General features: G+C 43.8%; 1 protein-coding gene across 10 annotated transcripts in view; it reads right to left on the minus strand.

Moving 5' to 3' along the window:
• FHAD1 (forkhead associated phosphopeptide binding domain 1) overlaps nucleotides 1–16,110 on the minus strand; it is a 157,873-nt gene that overhangs the window by 131,554 nt on the left and 10,209 nt on the right. For all 10 annotated transcript variants that reach the window (XR_013407498.1, XR_013407492.1, XM_015117411.3 and 7 more), the window contains exon 3: nucleotides 2,920–3,126. Coding sequence is in view for 8 of the 10 variants with exons in the window: in XM_015117411.3 (XP_014972897.3) it covers nucleotides 2,920–3,126 (207 nt within the window). In the remaining 2 variants the exon portion in view is untranslated. The remainder of the gene's footprint in view (nucleotides 1–2,919; nucleotides 3,127–16,110) is intronic.

Raw genomic sequence — 16,110 nt, forward strand, 5'->3', positions numbered from 1 at the left:
GTAAGCCAAAAGAACAAAGCTGGAGGCATCACACTACCTGACTTCAAACTATACTACAAGGCTACAGTAACAAAAACAGCATGGTACTGGTACCAAAACAGAGATATAGACCAATGGAACAAAATAGAGCCCTCGGAAATAATACCACACATCTACAACCATCTGATCTTTGACAAGCCTGACAAAAACAAGAAATGGGGAAAGGATTCCCTGTTTAATAAATGGTGCTGGGAAAACTGGCTAGCCATATGTAGAAAGCTGAAACTGGATCCCTTCCTTACACCTTATACAAAAATTAATTCAAGATGGATTAAAGACTTAAATGTTAGACCTAAAACCATAAAAACCCTAGAAGAAAACCTAGGCAATACTATTCAGGCCATAGGCATGGGCAAGGTCTTCATGACTAAAACACCAAAAGCAATGGCAACAAAAGCCAAAATTGACAAATGAGATCTAATTAAACTAAAGAGCTTCTGCACAGCAAAAGAAACTACCATCAGAGTGAATAGGCAACCTACAGAATGGGAGAAAATTTTTACCATCTACCCATCTGACAAAGGGCTAATATCCAGAATCTACAAAGAACTTAAACAAATTTACAAGAAAAAATCAAACAACCGCATCAAAAAGTGGGCAAAGGATATGAACAGACACTTCTCAAAAGAAGACATTTATGCAACCAACAGACACGTGAAAAAATGCTCATCATCACTGGCCATCAGAGAAATGCAAATCAAAACCACAATGAGATACCATCTCACACCAGTTAGAATGGTGATCATTAAAAAGTCAGGAGACAACAGGTGCTGGAGAGGATGTGGAGAAATAGGAGCACTTTTACACTGTTGGTGGGATTGTAAACTAGTTCAACCATTGTGGAAGACAATGTGGCGATTCCTCAAGGATCTAGAACTAGAAATACCATTTGACCCAGCCATCCCATTACTGGGTATATACCCAAAGGATTATAAATCATGCCGCTATAAAGACACATGCACATGTATGTTTATTGTGGCACTATTCACAATAGCAAAGACTTGGAACCAAGCCAAATGTCCATCAATGATAGACTGGATTAAGAAAATGTGGCACATATACACCATGGAATACTATGCAGCCATAAAAAGGGATGAGTTCATGTCCTTTGTAGGGACATGAATGAAGCTGGAAACCATCGTTCTGAGCAAACTATCACAAGGACAGAAAACCACACACATGTTCTCACTCATCGGTGGAAATTGAACAATGAAAACACTTGGACACAGGGTGGACTTGGACACCAGGGCCTGTTGTGGGGTAGGGGTAGGGGTAAGGACAGCATTAGGAGATATACCTAATGTAAATGATGAGTTAACGGGTGCAGCACACCAACATGGCACATGTATCCATATGTAACAAACCTGCACGTTGTGCACATGTACCCTAGAACTTAAATTATAATAATAAATTTTTTTAAATTGCACAAACCAACACAAAACGTCAAGTATCTCACAGGTTTCTTTCTAGGACGTGGTGATGGCAATGTTCTGAAAGTGGCTTGTGGTGACGGCTGCACCCCTCTGTAAATAAACTAAAATGTGTTGAACTGTATGCTTAAAATGGGTGGGGTTTATGCTGCATAAATTATACTTCTATAAAGCTGCTGAAAACAAAGAATCAAACAAATGCTAAGTTCATGAGGAACCCTGTAGTGTGACGAGCGCACTCACTGCCTTGGTTGTGGTGATGGCTTCACAGGTATATCCACGTGCCCAAACCTAGCAAATGATGTGCTTTGGACATGCACAGTTTTATTGTATGTCAACTATACCTCAATAAAGCTGCATTTTAAAAAAAAGCAGCATAGTTATCCACATAAGAATGAATCCCTTATATTTTATTAAACAATGCCCCTTTTGATGGGCATTTAGGTTTAAAATGTTATGCCACTACAAATAATACTTCAATAAATATCTCTGTATGAAAAAAAAGAAAACTCCCCCACTGGCAAGTCACAAAATTAGAATTTCCCATGGAGGGGCCCTGGGAACCTGTAATTTTACTGAACAGTCCCCCTCAAATTCCTTTTTTTTTTTTTTTTTTGAGACGGAGCCTCACTCTGTCTCCCAGACTGGAGTGCAGTGACGCGATCTCGGCTCACTGCAAGCTCCGTCGCCTTCCGGGTTCACGCCATTCTCCTGCCTCAGCCTCCTGAGAAGCTGGGACTACAGGCGCCCGCCACCACGCCCGGCTAATGTTTTGTATTTTTAGTAGAGATGGGGTTTCACGGTGTTAGCCAGGATGGTCTCGATCTCCTGACCTCGTGATCCACCTGCCTCGGCCTCCCAAAGTGCTGGGATTACAGGCGTGAGCCACTGCGCCCAGCCCTCAAATTCTTATAATCAGACATGTTTAGGGTAACACTGGCTCGGACTTCACAGATTTGGCTTTTCAGGTGCTCACGTGTTGAGCGTCTACTTGGACACTGAGTTTCAGGCTCTACAGACATTCTCTCGATGCCTTGTGCCGTTAAGGAGGCAGAGACCTGGGCATATGAAGAAGTCTGGCCCAGGTCACAGAGCTAGGAAGGAGCAGAGCGCTGATCTGCCTAAAAATGAAATCCATCTCTGCATTTTCAAAAACGCACCTTGTTTTCTGCCTCCTCTCAGGAAGTTGCACATTTTTGGAAAACTCTGGTTCTGTGAGCCAAGATGCAATTCCAAGAAATGCCCAGAAGAGGGTGCTAAGATTCTCTCCTTCCTGGGACCCGCCAGAATGACTCAGAACTCCACAGGGTCGACTCTGTCGCTACCGCCTGTGTGCAGCCTGGGATCACAGTGGCACCGCTGCGGTTGAGCGCCACCCTGCGGCTGCATCTGAGTGCCGGGCTGCACGAAGGTGACACGGCCCCTCTATCCCCCAGTGGCCCAGACTCACCGGAGGTGGGTTTTCAACGACCAGTTCATAGGTCAGCCCTGCAGACCCAAATCTCAGGATGTCTCCAGGGATGAGCTTCACAGCCACGTTCTGAATGTGGCACTCGTTGACAAACGTGCCGTTGCGGGAATTGAAGTCCTGGAGAACAAAGCTGCACTCCGCCTCGTTATATTCGATGAGTGCATGGTGGTTGTCGATGTCAGGAGACTGCAACGGAGAAGAAGGACAGTCGTAGCCATGAAAACAAAAATGACACGGCCCCTAATGTTTCGAGCTGAGTGCTTTACCTGTGTTGCTGCCGCCAGATCATCATGACAATCCTCATTTTAAAAGGAGGATGCTGAGGATAAGAGAGGTTAAGCGACGCGCAAGGCCACACAGCTAGTGCATGAAGGAGCTGGGATATGTGCTCTGTCTGACACCAGACGTGGGGACAGGTACCTAAGTTGTTGGGTGGGGAAATCAGGCAACACAAAGGCAAAGGGATCTTGGGAGAGTCTTATTGGGCAAATATGGGACCAGGGAATTGACCATTTTCTTTTCTTTTTGTTTTTATTATTATTTTTAAAATTTTACTAAAAGTGAAATGGTCAAGGAATTGGCCATTTTTTATTTCCCTAACTCCACTTGGGTACTTATGGTGGCACTCAGTACCAGGACAGGAGGCAGAAATGGCCCAAACAAGAAACAGAGAAAAGCACTAAAGAAGTCATTACCGTTACTTATACTCCCACCCCAACCAGCAGCAGTCATGGTTAACATTGAGATTCACATCCTTCCACGTTTTTTTCTATACTTACGTTCTTTTAATTTTTTAAAAAACAAAACTAATCACACCTACATACATAGTTTATATATATTTATATATTTATAATATATAAAATATTATAATATAAAATATTATTAAAATATAAAATATTTATTTTACAAATATATATTATATAAAATTTATATTTATAATTTATATATTAATTATATTATTGTTTTATATATTTATAATGATATATAAAGGAATATTATAAATAGCTCTCTGTCCACAAATTTGATAACTTAGATGAAATGAACCAATTTCTTGAAAGACACAACCTACCCAAACTTATACAAAGAGGAATAGATGGTCTGGGCCCTTATCTATTAAAGAATTTGAGCCGAGATCGCGCCACTGCACTCCAGCCTGGGCAACAGCGTGAGACTCCGTCTCAAAAAAAAAAAAAAAAAAAAAAAAAAAAAAAAGAATTTGAATCAATAGTTAATAACCTTCTAAAACAGAAAGCACGAGGCCCAGATGGGTTCCCTGGTGAATTCTATCAAACATTTAAGGAAGAAATGATACCAGCTCCCTACAATCTCTTCTAGAAAATAGAAGCAGGGGGAATACTTCCTAACTTATTCCGGGAGGTCAATATCACCCGAATACCCAATCGAGATAAAGACATTACAAGGAAGAAAAACTACAAGCCAGTATCTCTCATATACATAGACGCAAAGTCTTCAACAAAATATTAGCGAATATAATCCAATACTGTATAAAAATAATTATACACCACAACCAAGTGGGATTTATTCCAGGTATCTGAGAACTGATTTGGCGTTTGAAAATCAATTAATGCAATCCATTGCATCAAGACGCTAAAGAAAAAAATAAACGGGGAGCTATCTTCTTTTATTTGTAATTACCAAGTGAAATATGATGTTTAAAATCTTTTCATATGCTTATTTGCCATCTGTATATCTTCTTTGGCAAAGTATCTGTTCAGATCTTTTGTCCATCTTTAATTTGGGCTGTTTTCTTATTGTTGGATTTTAAGACTCATTTATTTTGGATACATGTTTATAGCATCTTTATTCACAATTGCCAAAAACTGGAAGCAACCAAAATGTTCTTCAGAAGGTAAATGGATAAACAAACTGGTACATACATACAATGAAACATTCGTCAATGATAAAAAGAAATGAGCTCTCAAGCCACAAAAAGATACAGAGGAACTTTAAATGCATATTGCTTAGTGAACAAAGCTAATCTAAAAGGGCTACATATTATATGATTTCAACTACATGAAACTTTTAAAGAGATACAACTATAGAAAGATTTGTGGTCGCCAGGGTTCACGGGAAGGTGGGGGGCTGTGTTGAGCAGGTAGGGCACAGGGGAACTTGAGGGCAGTGCAACTATTCTGTATGATTCTGTATTGGTGAATACCTGACATTATGCCTATGTCAAAACCCATAGAACGTTATAATGTGAAGAATGAATCCTAATGTAAACTCTGGGCTTGAGTTAATAACATATGAATATTGATTCATCAATTGCAACAAATGTATCATGGTAAGGAAGATGTTAATAATAGGGGAAACCGTGTGTGTATGTGTGAGTGTGGTGGGGGAGGGGTTGTTATGTATGGGAACTATCTGTACTATCTGCTCATCTATGAACCTGTAACTGCTAAAAAAAAAAAAAAAGAAAGAAAAAGTCTAGGCCAGGCATGTTGGCTCATGCCTGAAATGCCAGCACTTTGCGGGGCCGAGACAGGAGGCTTGAACCCAGGAGTTCAAGATCAGCCTGGGCAACATAGGGAGACTCTATCTCTACAAAAATAAAAAAAAGTTAGCCAGCTGTGGTGGTGCACACCTGTGGTCTTTTTTTTTTTTTTTTTTTTTTTTTTTTTTTTTTGAGACGGAGTCTCGCTGTGTCTCCTAGGCTGGAGTGCAGTGGCGTGATCTCGGCTCACTGCAATCTCCGCCTCCCGGGTTCACGCCATTCTCCCGCCTCAGCCTCCCAAGGAGCTGGAACTACAGGCGCCCGCCACCCCACCCGGCTAGTTTTTTGTATTTTTAGTAGAGACGGGGTTTCACCATGTTAGCCAGGATAGTCTCGATCTCCTGACCTCGTGATCCACCCGCCTCGGCCTCCCAAAGTGCTGAGATTACAGGCTTGAGCCACCGCGCCCGGCCAACACCTGTGGTCTTAACTACTTGGGAGGCTGAGGTGGGAAGATTGCTTTGGCACAGGAAGTTGAGGCTGCAGTGAGTCATGATGGCAGCACTACACTCCAGCCTGGGCAACAGAGTGAGACCCGGTCTCAAAACAAACAAACAAAAAAATAAAGTTTATTAAATAAACGTGAAAACATATTAGCTCTTTGGGAAATACTACCCACATCATCTTCATCTCCATTCCTATTGACCACATTTCTTTGTGTTCTAAGAACTCTCTCTCTCTCTCTTTTTCTTTTTTTGGAGATGGAGTCTTGCTCTGTCACCCAGGCTAGAGTGCAGTGGCACGATCCTGCCTCACTGCAACCTCTGCCTCCCAGGTTCAAGCGATTCTCCTGCCTCAGCCTCCTGAGTAGCTGGGATTACAGGGGCGTGCCACCACACCCAGCTAATTTTGTATTTTTAGTAGAGACAGGGTTTCACTATGTTAGCCAGGCTGGTCTCAAACTCCGGACCTCAGGTGATCCGCCCACCTCAGCCTCCAAAAGTGCTGGGACTACAGGTGTGAGCCACTGCACCCAGCCTATGAACTCTCAATAACTCATCAAAGAGATAAATTCTATGTGTTGCATTTTGTTCTTCTCTTCCCAAATCCCATTACTTTCAGCTCCTCAAAAGCTGTCAAGCTGTGATTAAGAAATCAAAGCCAGCAGGAAGTTTTGGATGATACCACAAAATGGGACAAGCCTCTGCCTCAGGTTAGGTCAAGGGAGAGTTTCTGAGGACTGCCTGATAATATCACTCCCTCCTGTATTTAGATAACTACAAAAAAACTGATGTTGGTAGAAAGCTCTGCTGCTAACATAGGCTGAATGTATAAGCTCCACGCTGCTGAGCTGTCTCATTATGAGATTAACTGCTGTTCTGTTTTTATTATTATTAGCAGCTAACATATTTTGAGAACTTCCTGTGAACTGGGCCTTACCAAAGCACTTTGTATTCATTCCCTCATTTAATCTGCAAAACAGCCCTTTACAGGGAGTTCTACTATCATCTCCATATTACAGCTGAAGAAGCTGAGACTCAAAAGGCGAAGTGAGAGACCAGCATTACCCTGTCACTAAAACCAAAGACATTAGAAGAAAACTATAGACCAATATCCCTAATGAATACTGATGCAAAAATCTTCAACAAACTATTAGCAAACAGAATTCAACAGCTTATTAAAAGGATTATACACCATGACCAAGTGGGATTTATTCCTGGAATGCAGGGATGGTTCAACATGAAAATCAATCTGTGTAATAGAACACATTAACAGAATGAAAAGGAAAAACCAGATGACTATCTTGACTGATGGAGAAAAAGCACTTGGCAAAATTTAACACTCTTTCCATGACAGAAAAACTAAAAAAAAAAAAAACAAAAAACTAGGAATAGAAGAAAACTACATCAACATAATAAAGGCCATATATGAAAAGCCCACAGCTAACATAATTCTCCATGGTGAAAGACTAAGACTTCTCCTCTTAAGACCAGGAACAAGATAAAGATGCCCACCCTCACCACTTCTATTTGAAATAGTACTGGAAGTCCTAGCCAGAGCAGTTAGAAAAGAAAAAGAAGTGAAAGGCATTCAATATATTCCAAAAGTAAAATTACCTCTATTGTTGGACAACGTGATTTTTATATGTAGAAAGCCCTAAAATTACACACACACACACACAAACACACACACATATAAATACAACACTGAATTCATAAATATTCATAATAATTTATTTATGAATATTTCATAATAAATAATTCATAAGTGAATTCAGTGAAGTTGCAGGATACAAAATCAGCACACAAAAATCACTGGTATTTCTATACACTAATAATATGTGGGGAAAAGAAAGAGATCAGACTGTTATTGTGTCTATACAGAAAGAAGTAAACATAAGAGACTCCATTTTGTTCTGTATTTGAGATGCTGTTAATCTGTGACCCTACCCCCAACCCTGTCCTTGCAAGAGACATGTGCTGTGGTGACTCAAGGTTTAATGGATTTGGGGCTGTGCAGGGTGTGCTTTGTTAAACAAGTGCCTGAAGGCAGCATGCTTGTGAAGAGTCATCACCATTCTCTTAATCTCAAGTACCCAGGGACACATACACTGTCAAAGGTCGAAGGTCGCAGGGACCTCTGCCTAGGAAAGCTAGGTATTGTCCAAGGTTTCTCCTCATGAGATAGTCTGAAATATGGCCTCGTGGGAAGGGAAAGACCTGATTGTCCCCCAGCCTGACACCCGTGAAGGGTCTGTGCTGAGAAGGACTAGTATAAAAGGAAAGAAGGCCTCTTGGCAGTTGAGATAGAGAAAAGCATCTGTCTCCTGCCTGTCCCTGGGCAATGGAACATCTCCGTGTAAAACCCGATTGTATGTTCTCTTTATTGAGATGGGAGAAAACCTCCTTTGGGTTGAAAGTGGGACTTGCTAGCAATGCTGCTCTTTATGAACTAAAAAGGTTTATGGAGATGTTTGCATATGCACATCAAGGCACAGCACTTTTCCTTAAACGTATTCGTGTCACAGAGATCTTTATTCGTATGTCTTACTGCTGACCTTCTCCCTACTATGATCCTATTATCCTGCCACTTCCCTTTTTCCGAGATGGTAAAGATAATGATCAATAAATACTGAGGGAACTCAGAGACCGGTGCCGCCCGGGTCCTCTGTATGCTGAGCACCAGTCCCCTGGGCCCACTTTTTCTTTCTCTATACTTTGTCTCTGTGTCTCATTTCTTTTCTCAAGTCTCTCGTTCCCCCTAACGAGAAATGCCCACAGGTGTGGAGGGGCAGGCCACCCCTTCAATAATGAACAAGCCAAAAAGTAAAATAAGAAAATTCCATTTACAAAAGCATCAAAAAGAATAAAATACTAGAAATAAACTTAACCAAGGAGGCAACAGACTTGTTCATTGACGACTACACAATGTTGCTGAAAGAAATTAAAGAAGACACAAATAAATGGAAAGACAACCCATGTTCATGAATTGGAAGACCTAATATTGTTTAGAACATCAATACTACCCAAGTAACCTACAGATTGAATGCAATCTTTATCAAAATCCCAATGGTGCTCTTTTTTTCCCAGAAATAGAGAATTTTATTCTAAACTTTATATGGATTCTCGAAGGAACCTTGCAGAGCCAAAACAATCTTGAAAAAGAACAACAGTTGGAAGTGTCATACTTCCTGGTTTCAAAAGTTATTAAAAAGAGAGAGTAATCGAAACAGTGTGGGCCTAGTATTTATGCCAGACACACACACAGGGAAACAGATTAGAAAGCCCCCAAATAAACCTTTGCGTATGTTCAAATGATTTTCGACAAGGGTGTCAATACCATTCAGTGGTGGAAAGGACAGTCTTTTGAACAAATGATGCTGGGAAAATTGGATATCCACGTGTATTAGTAAAAGAATGAAACTAGGCCGGGCACAGTGGCTCACGCCTGTAATCCCAGCACTTTGGGAGGCCGAGGCGGGCAGATCACAAGGTCAGGAGATCGAGACTATCCTGGCTAACACAGTGAAACCCCATCTCTACTAAAAATACAAAAAATTAGCCGGGCGTGGTGGCAAGTGCCTGTAGTCCCAGCTACTTGGGAGCTGAGGGAGGAGAATGGCATGAACCCGGGAGGCGGAGCTTGCAGTGAGCAGAGATAGCGCCACTGCACTCCAGCCTGGACGACAGAGCAAGACTCTGTCTTAGAAAAAAAAAAAAAAAAGAATAAAGCTGGATCCTTAACTTACATCATAAACAAAAATTAGTTCAAAATGGATCAACGATCTAAACATAAGAGCTAACACTATAAAACCCTTAAAAGAAAACATAGAAGAAAAGCTTCAGGACAATAGATTTGACAATTATTTCTTGGCAATGACATCAAGAACACAGGCAACAAAAGTAAACATAGATAAACTGGACGACATTAACATGAAAACTGTGTATCAAAGGATACACTCAACACAGTGAAAAGCAACCTACAGAATGGAAGAAAATATTTACAAATCACATCTCTGAAAAGGGGTTAATATCCATGATATATAAAGAACCCCACAACTCAACAGTAACAAAACCAAAATAACCCTATTAAAAATGTGCAAATGGACTTTCTCCAAAGAAGATACACAAATGGCCAACAAGCATATGAAAAGAATGCTCAAGATCACAAATCATTAAGAAATGCAAACCAAAACCACAAGGAGACACCACTTTGCACCCATTAGGATGGCTACTATAAAAACACAGAAAATAAATGTTGGCGAGGATGTGGAGATATTAAACCCTCGTGCACTGTGGCTGGGAATGTAAAATAGTGCAGTCACTGTGGAAACAATATTGTGGTTCCTCAAAAATTTAATAATAGAATTACCATATGATCTGGCAATGCCACTTCTGGGTATATGTCCAAAAGAACTGAAAGTAGGGTCTCAAAGAGACCTTTATACAGTCATGTTCCTGGCAGCATTATTCACAGTAGCCAAAAGGTGAAAGCAACCCAGGTGTCCAAGGACAGATAAAAGGATAAACAAAATGTGGTCCATCCAAACAATGGATGTTATTTAGCTTTTAAAAGAAAATGCCACAGCATGGATGAACCATGAGAACATATGCTAGTGAAATAAAGCAATCACAAAATACATATCGTGGCTGGGCAGGGTGGCTTACACCTGTAATCCCAGCACTTTGTGAGGCTGAGGTAGGAGGATTACTTGAGCCCAGGCGTTAGAGGCCAGTCTGGAAACATAGTGAGACCTCGTTTCCAGCTCTCCTACTTCCTAGTGGGGTGACCTTGAGCAAGTGATCTATTCCCCTGGGACCTCAGTTTCCTCATCTGTAAACAGGGATAATAACAGAATGGCCCTTATGGGTTTATGGTGAAGATTAAATGAAACAGTGTATATAAAAAACACTTAGAAGAATATTTTTAGCTCAGTAGCAGGTGTTAAAATGCTTGTTATTATGCATAGAAGGATGGGCTCTGCACTTAGAAAGCCCTGAGTTCAAGTCCCACCTCTGCTGTGTTTCTGCTGTGCAACCTGGGACAAGTTTCTTTGCCTCTCTGAGGCTGCTTCCTATGCTGCAAAAATGAGTGTGATAAGCTCTACCTCAAAGGACTGACAAAAGATACTATTTGGCAAAATTTTCAGTGTGGTAGGATAACATTTTTGAAATTAACTGGGGTGTATGTGCGTGTGTGCTAAAAACACAGGGACCTGCTATGTTGCCCAGGCTGGAGTGCAGTAGTTATTTCCAGGCACCATCAAAGCATAATGCAGCCTTGAACCCCCGGGCTCTAGTGATCTTCCTGCCTCAGCCACCCCAGTGTCTGGGACAAGCACATGTTTGTATCGAATCATATTTCTTTCTACCTTTTGGCCCTTGGCCATCCCGCGCCCCCACTGTGACCCCTGTCACTGTCTCAGGAAAGGGATGTAATGCAGAAACAGAACAAGCTGGGGTTTTCAAAGGAAGAAAGATGTGAGGAAACGGCCAGGGCTCTGGTAAGACTGTGAGTCTGGGAGCGGAGGGGAAGAGGAAGTTTGTCGGCTTCCCTCCTGTCAGTAGGAGCCTTGCCCAGCTTCTCTGGGAGTCTTGAGGAATGGGCAAGTCCCCGAGAAGATGCTGGTTCAGGGGGTATCTCTGAGAGCTCCTCAGAATCAGTGCAACCCTGAGAGAGGGAGGGGAGAGTTCTGAGAGCCCTGAGTAATGGAGTCTGTGACATTTCCCCCAGTGCATCGAGGGCTCGAAAGAACCTTGAGCTGAGACAGCAGTGCATGCCCACTTGCGAGGCACTCATAACAGAGCAGTGATTAGTCATTCTCGGGTTCACAACCCCGTTCCGGAAGTCCTCTTTTCCTGAAGCTCATTGTCCCTGCACAGTCCCAGACAGCCTGACCACGAATCCCAGCCCTCTCTGCCCTTCATACGTGACCTTGGGCAGGCTCCTTAGTCTGTCTGTGCCACAACTGCCTCATCTGTAAAATGGGGAAAGGGATAACCCTACGTTGCAGGGTTGCTGAAAGGATTAAACGAGTTAATACACACAAAAGTGCAAAGAACAGTGCCTGGCACAAAGTAAACCCACAGTAATGCGAATGATAGCATCATCCTCTTAGCTCATCCACCATCTTTCTCCACTGTCCCTGGCAGTGACCCTACTGATTCCTCTGAGAAGCTCTCAACATCCCACAGTATCGCTTCCCTCTCCATGGCCAGAGTCCAGGCAAGAGATGGTAATAACTGTGGTTGGCAGAATGGTCCCTCAAAGGTGTCCATGTCCTGATCCCTGGAACCTGTGAGTGTGCTGCTACCTTACGTGGCAGAGGGATGGTGAAGATATGATAACGATGACTAATCTTGAAACAGAGAGGTTAACCTGGATTATCCAGAGGGGGCTAATCCAACCACGTGAGCCCTTAAAAACAAAGAACTTTCTCTGGCTGGAGTTGGAGAGATGAGTCAGACGGGGAGGTCAGAGAAATCTGAAGCATGAGAAACACTGGGCCCATTGTTGCTGGTTTTGAAGATAAAGAGGCCATGAGCCATGTGGAATTGGGAGGCCTCTGAAGCTGAGGCTGGCCTCCAACCGACGGCCAGTGAGGACACGGAGGCCTCAGTTATATAGCAGCATCGAGCTAAATTCTTCCAACAAAGTGAGTGGGGCTAGAAGCAGACAATCCCCTGGAGCCTCCAACCAAGAGCCCAGGCAGCCAACACTTTGATTTTGGCCTTGAGTGACCTGGGGCAGAGGAACCAGCTGAGTCCACCCAGACTTCTGACCTCCGGAACTGTGAGATAATAAATATTCACTGTTATAAACATAAAAATGAATACAATAACCAAAATGTACTACAGTATGGACCACCTGCCAGATACTGTCCTGAGCACTTCATGGTAATTCAGTCTTGTAACGCAGTTCCCCGCCACACACACACAGAAGTTGCAGCCGAGAATGGCTGGGTGACTTGCCTGGAACTCTACAACTCAGAGGGCAGAGCCAGGAGGCCTAGCACTGAGTTCATGCTCTTGACCACCCTGTTCTGGAGCCGCCCTGCTGTTCTTTGTCCACCCATTCTCCCTACGCTTGTCAGTGTTCTCTTCAAAAGAACAATTAATTTCTCTCCGGCTCAAAGCCTTTTGAGGAGGGGGTTCCATTTTCGCAGCAAGTTAAACATGAAACACTTAGCCTAGCTTAGGTGGCCTTTTTGCACGTGAGTGGCAGGGCCATCCAGCTCTCATCACGCCATGCCAAGTGCTTCACGCAACACCTCCAGATCTTTGTGTGCACTGTTTCTTACACCTGGCAGGCAGAGGGGGGCCCTTTCTCGCCTGCCATACCTGGTAAAACCAGGCTTTCTCTTGTAAGAGGCAGTTCCCGCTTGGTTGGCTCTGAGGAGCTGTCCCCAACACCGAGACAGGGTCCTCTATGCAGGCCCCAGCGCACATCTTCCCAGGAAAACACCTGCAGCCTGGGTCGACCTTTCCTCTTTACCCCAATCCCACACTAGAGGGCGCCACCTCAGTTTGTTGCATCAGTGAGGATCACAAGAAAAGTGATTTTCACTGTTCCGCTTATAATCCTTACCTAGCAGTTCAAACTGTGGAATTTCCCACTACCGATTATCTTAATTGACTCACAAGGAATTTCAGATATTTAGATTTTTAGATGTTCCCTAAAGCCAAATTTACAACCAAACAATGAAGCATCTTTGTCTAGAAGCATTGCATCAGACAGCCCAAGTCTGAAACTCAGCCTCACCATCCCCGACTAGATGTGTGATTTGGGGCAAGTTATTTAACCTTTCGGAGCCCCATTTCCACATCTTTACATGAGGACAATAATGATAGCAGTAGTTCTTGCCTGACAGGGCTGTTTGAGGATGCAGCTCTGTAACACATACACAGCATACACATAGAACACATATAAAACCACATGAGATGCCTCATAAGTAGCCCATACATGGGGGTGTGGCTGTTTGTATTATCTGTGCTAGTCAAAAGAACCTTGAGCTGAGACAGTAATGTGTCTCAAAAGATTATGATCTTCTACCTCACACTCATTAGGATGGCTACCATAAAAACAACAAACCCCAGAAAATACCAAGTGCTGGCGAGGATGTGGAGAGACTGGAGCCCTTATGCAGTGTTGCTGGGAAAGCAAAATTGCGCAGCCACTGTGGAAAGCGGTATGGCAGTTCCTCAAAACATTAAAAATAGAACTGTCATCTGATCCGGTGGTTCTGCTTCTCTTCTGGGTATGGACCTGAAAGAATTGAAACCAGGGGCTTGAAGAGATATCTGGTGATGGCTCACACCTATAATCCTAGCACTTTGGGAGGCCGAGGAGGGCGGATCACCTGAGGTCAGGAGTTCGAGAATAGCCTGGCCAGCATGGTGAAACCCTGTCTCTACTAAAAATACAAAAATTAACTGGGCATGGTGGTGCATGCCTGTAGTCCCAGCTGCTCAGGAGGCTGAGGTAGGAGAATCACTTGAACCCGGGTGGCAGAGATTGGCAGTGAGCTGAGATTGTGCCACTGCACTCCATCCTGGGCAACAGAGCGAGACTCCATTAAAATGAGAGAGAGAGAGAGAGAGATCTTTACAGTCATGTTTATAGCAGCATTATTCACATCAGCCAAAAGCTGGAGGCAACCCAAGGGTCCATTGACAGATGAATGGATCAACAAAATACAGTACAGATATGCAACAGCCACTATTCAGCCTTAAAAAGGAACTCTGACACATGCTGCGACAGAGGAACCTTAAGAACATTATGCCAAGTGAAATAAGCCAGTCGCAAAAGACACGTACCATATGATTCAACGTCTACGAGTAACCTGCAACAGGCAAATTCAGAGACAGACAGTACTTTCTGTCAGAAAGATGGTGGCTGCCAGGGCCTGGGGGGCTGGGAGGGAAGGAGAATGCTTCCTCAGTAGGAACAGAGTTTCAGTTTTGCAAGATGAAGAGAGCTCCTGCGGATGGATGCTGGTGGCAGAGCAACAATGTGAGGCCGGGTGCGGTGGCCTGCACCTGTAATCCCAGCACTTTGGGAGACTGAGGTAGGTGGATCACCTGTGGTAGGGAGTTCGAGACCAGCCTGGCCAACGTGGCAAAACCCCGTCTGTACTAGAAATACACAAATTAGCCAGGCGTGGTGGTGCATGCCTGTAATCCCAGCTACTCAGGAGGCTGAGGCACGAGAATCACTTAAATCTGGGAGGCAGAGGCCACAGTGAGCCAAGATTGTGCCACAGCACTCCAGCCCGGGTGACGGAGCGAGTGAGACTCTGTCCCACTCTGTCCCACCCACCCCCCCACCAAAAAAAAATGTGAATGCAATTAATGCCACTGAACTGTACACTTAAAATGGCGAAGATGTACATTTTACGTTATGTGTATTTAATAAAAAGAGAGATGATGATCTAGTCCTTTTCTTGGAACTTCTTCCTCTTGCAAGGCCTCCATGTGCTGAAGGGAAAGCAGGCCCATGCATTGCTGTGTTGGGAACTGACCAGTGATGTCAGGGGAGAGAAAAGTTCCCTGAGGACTGGCGAGATCAGACGAGGCACATCACAGAGCACAGAACGCCTGGTGGGGAGCCAGGGCTGAGTGTGTGAGCACAGCTGAGGCGGGACGGTGAATGGGCGCATCCTGATGGGACGGCGGGCAGCTGGACATCCCCTGGGCCTGCTTCTTTTGGTGGATTTCATCACAGGACTGGGGAGGGGGGAGCATCTTTATCCAGGTCCATGTCCACCTGTCACCTTTTAATTCACATGGGAAATGTGAATTAAAATGCCACGGATACCATGTTTCGCCTCTTAGATAAGCAGAAATTTGTCAGGTAGGTCACATGCTCCACTGGGGAGAGGAGGGGGTGCCCCCACTGCTGCTGGGGAACTGACCCTGTGAGCCTTCACTGGAGGGCAGTGTGGCGATGCCATCAGAGCTGCAGCCATACATGCCCTTTGACATGGCACATGGGCTCGCGTGTCCGTGAAATGATGGGTAAAAGGTATTCAGTGCAGCATTGTTTAATAATAATAAAAAAGACTTTGATGCAGGCTCTTATAGTTCTTACAGGCAGCCCAGAAATGGCAGGTGCAAAGGGATCCGACTCGTTGGGTTGGATGGTTCTGTTGCGTTTGTTAGATCACTCCTGTGCCCCGACCCTCTGATCCCATATGAGAAGGGGCTGACGTG

This window comes from Macaca mulatta, chromosome 1, assembly GCF_049350105.2.
Source record: "Macaca mulatta isolate MMU2019108-1 chromosome 1, T2T-MMU8v2.0, whole genome shotgun sequence".
Taxonomy (NCBI): domain Eukaryota; kingdom Metazoa; phylum Chordata; class Mammalia; order Primates; family Cercopithecidae; genus Macaca; species Macaca mulatta.